At 66.0% G+C, this 2,067-nt stretch overlaps 1 protein-coding gene and 1 non-coding gene across 3 annotated transcripts; both read right to left on the minus strand.

Annotated features, from left to right (window-relative positions):
• Nucleotides 1-608: 608 nt before the first annotated feature.
• C1H12orf57 (chromosome 1 C12orf57 homolog) lies at nucleotides 609-1,458 on the minus strand. Of its 2 annotated transcripts, none has more exons than XM_064464470.1 (3): nucleotides 1,257-1,458; nucleotides 1,006-1,182; nucleotides 609-903 (listed from the first exon to the last, which is right to left on the minus strand). In XM_064464470.1, the coding sequence occupies exons 1-3, from the start codon at nucleotides 1,303-1,305 to the stop codon at nucleotides 695-697; spliced, it is 435 nt and encodes a 144-aa protein (XP_064320540.1). In that variant the 5' UTR covers nucleotides 1,306-1,458; the 3' UTR covers nucleotides 609-694. The 2 variants fall into 2 exon arrangements, with proteins under 2 accessions (XP_064320540.1, XP_064320541.1); XM_064464471.1 differs by having other exon boundaries at nucleotides 609-914; nucleotides 1,257-1,453.
• Nucleotides 1,391-1,450, minus strand: LOC135311656 (U7 small nuclear RNA). The gene has a single exon (XR_010371270.1). It is a non-coding gene; the product is annotated as a U7 small nuclear RNA (small nuclear RNA).
• Nucleotides 1,459-2,067: the final 609 nt, after the last annotated feature.

The following is a 2,067-nucleotide window of genomic DNA, read 5'->3' on the forward strand; positions in this document are numbered from 1 at the left end:
CCCTTGGCCTGGAGCAAGCCAGAAACACAAAAAGTCACACTGGAGCGAGGGTGCTCCACAAGGTTTGTCTCCCTTTGGTCCCAGAAGGCACAAGATATGTTGTTCTAATCCAGGCTGCAGCCAAATGGGGTGAGCCCAGCCCTCCGTCACTGCACCCCTCCCTGTTGCATCTCTCTGGGGCTGTTTTCATTGGGGCCGACATGTCTAATGGCACGTTCAGCTGGAAGGCACAGCAGCCACAGGCGAGTGACCCTGATGGGGACAGGGGTCTCAGAGGCGTTTATGGCTCTTGCCACTAGGGTTACGTTTAGGGAAACATCACCTACCATGTTTCACATCACGTTTGTAAACGCTCGCTCTTAGGCGGGGCTTAACACCTCTGAAACGTTAAAAAAAAAGGCTGCTTTAGTATCAAGCCCTAGGGCTCCACACCAAGGCTTGTATAACCAATTCCCTTTTTGCAAAACTTGGTAGGTACTGGGCCCCTCAAAACACAAGCACAGGTTTCATCAACAATGAGATGGGCACTGCTGTACCATCCTCTGCCTGGGAGAAGTGAGGGTGCCTGAGGAGCACCACCGGGCTCAGCTTCGTCCATAAAACACGGGCACGTTCAAGACTTTTTTTTATTCACAAGCAGACCCATACGCATGCACAAAGCACCCAGTTCCTTTCAGGTCAGCGTTTCCCTTGTTCAAGCACCCCACTCCCGGGGCTGGCAGGACCCGCGCCTCGAGAGGGCAGCCCTGGGGGAGCTCCGCCGTCTCAGGAGGCTGCTACTCCGCCGGTCCCGGCTCCGTGCGGCGGCAGCGTCATGGGCGGCAGGAACATGGCCTTGAGCTTGCCCGACATGCTGGCGATCTCCGGATCCTGCGACTCGTAGGACTTGATCAGCCGGGCGAACTTCAGGACCCCTGCAAAAAAAGGGGCGGGAGGAGGCACACGCCCGCCGCCGCCATCCCCCCGGGGGGCCCGGGGCTCCCCGCCCGGCGGGGGACAACCCACCTTCGCCGTCGTTGCTGAAGCCGTAGGCTTTGATCACGTCCTGCTGGATCTGGGTGGCCACGGGCAGGAGAAACTGCAGCATCTTCCCCATGTCGTTGCAGGCGTTATCCCGGGCCTCCTCCATGCGCTGCGCGTTCTCGGGCGCGCCGAATGCCTTGATTACCTCGGCCAGCACGGCTGCGGGAGAGGGGCGCACAGTTGCCACGCCGCCCGCCGGGGCGCCAGGCAGCTCACCTGCCCCACGACCTCACCCTTAGCCTGCTCCGCGCTCAGCGCCGCCGCGTGCCCTGAGGCCGCCATCGGGCCCGGCGATACCGCCACCGCTCTGCGACCTCAGCCACCGCGCACGCGCCGCGCCGCCCTTCCCTGCCATTGGACCGTTGGGTGAGGCTTCCCGCGCGGCGGGAAACCTACTGGACAAATACTAAAAGAGCTGAAATCACTGCAGAACAAATAGCCCGCGCCGCGCGCCGCCCGGGCCGCCCCGCCCTGAGGTGAGGGCGAGGGCGGCCGGGGGGCTGCTCCCGCCCCAGCCCGCCTCAGCCCGCCTCCCGCGTGGGTTCCCAGCTCCGCGCCGCCGGTGGCCCATCTCGAGCTGGCCGCGGCGACAGCAGCCGCCGCAAAGCCTGGCCATGCCGCGCCGTTCGCGTGGTATGCAGATATAAAGCTTCCCATTGGTGCCGCGGCGCGCGCGCCCCGCCCCGCGGGGGGCGGGCTCTCCGCTGCCGCCGGCACTGGGGCGCGAGCCGCCAGCGCTGCGGCTGCCGGGATCGGGACCCCATCTCGTCGCCGCCGCCCCCCAGCCCCGGGCAGGCCCCTCCTTGGCCGCTTCCCTCGCCGGCCTTGCGGGCCTGCCCACCGCCGCCTCCGCGGCGTTCGCTGAGGCGCTGCCCGCTCCCAGCGGCCGGGCACCGGCTCCCCGGCCCTTCTTAGCGTTGCCGGTTTTCATCCCCCTGCCCGGGGCTGGGGAGTGCGCGTCTGTACCCACTCCCAAGGCGAGCAGCTGGCGCAGCCCTGCGCGGCCGGGTCTCCTCCTCCTCCTCCTGGCCCGGGTGAAAAGAA

The sequence above is a fragment of the Phalacrocorax carbo genome, chromosome 1, assembly GCF_963921805.1.
Source record: "Phalacrocorax carbo chromosome 1, bPhaCar2.1, whole genome shotgun sequence".
In the NCBI taxonomy this organism is placed as follows: Eukaryota; Metazoa; Chordata; class Aves; order Suliformes; family Phalacrocoracidae; genus Phalacrocorax; species Phalacrocorax carbo.

Bases quoted from the DNA above. Each gene is read 5' to 3' on its own strand.
- C1H12orf57 (XM_064464470.1), bottom strand. From the start codon at position 1,305: ATGGCGGCCTCAGGGCACGCGGCGGCGCTGAGCGCGGAGCAGGCTAAG. The intron at 1,183-1,256 runs GTGAGGTCGTGG...CCTCTCCCGCAG, and splicing joins GAGCGCGGAGCAGGCTAAGG to CCGTGCTGGCCGAGGTAATC. The intron at 904-1,005 runs GTGGGTTGTCCC...GGGGTCCTGAAG, and splicing joins CTTCAGCAACGACGGCGAAG to TTCGCCCGGCTGATCAAGTC.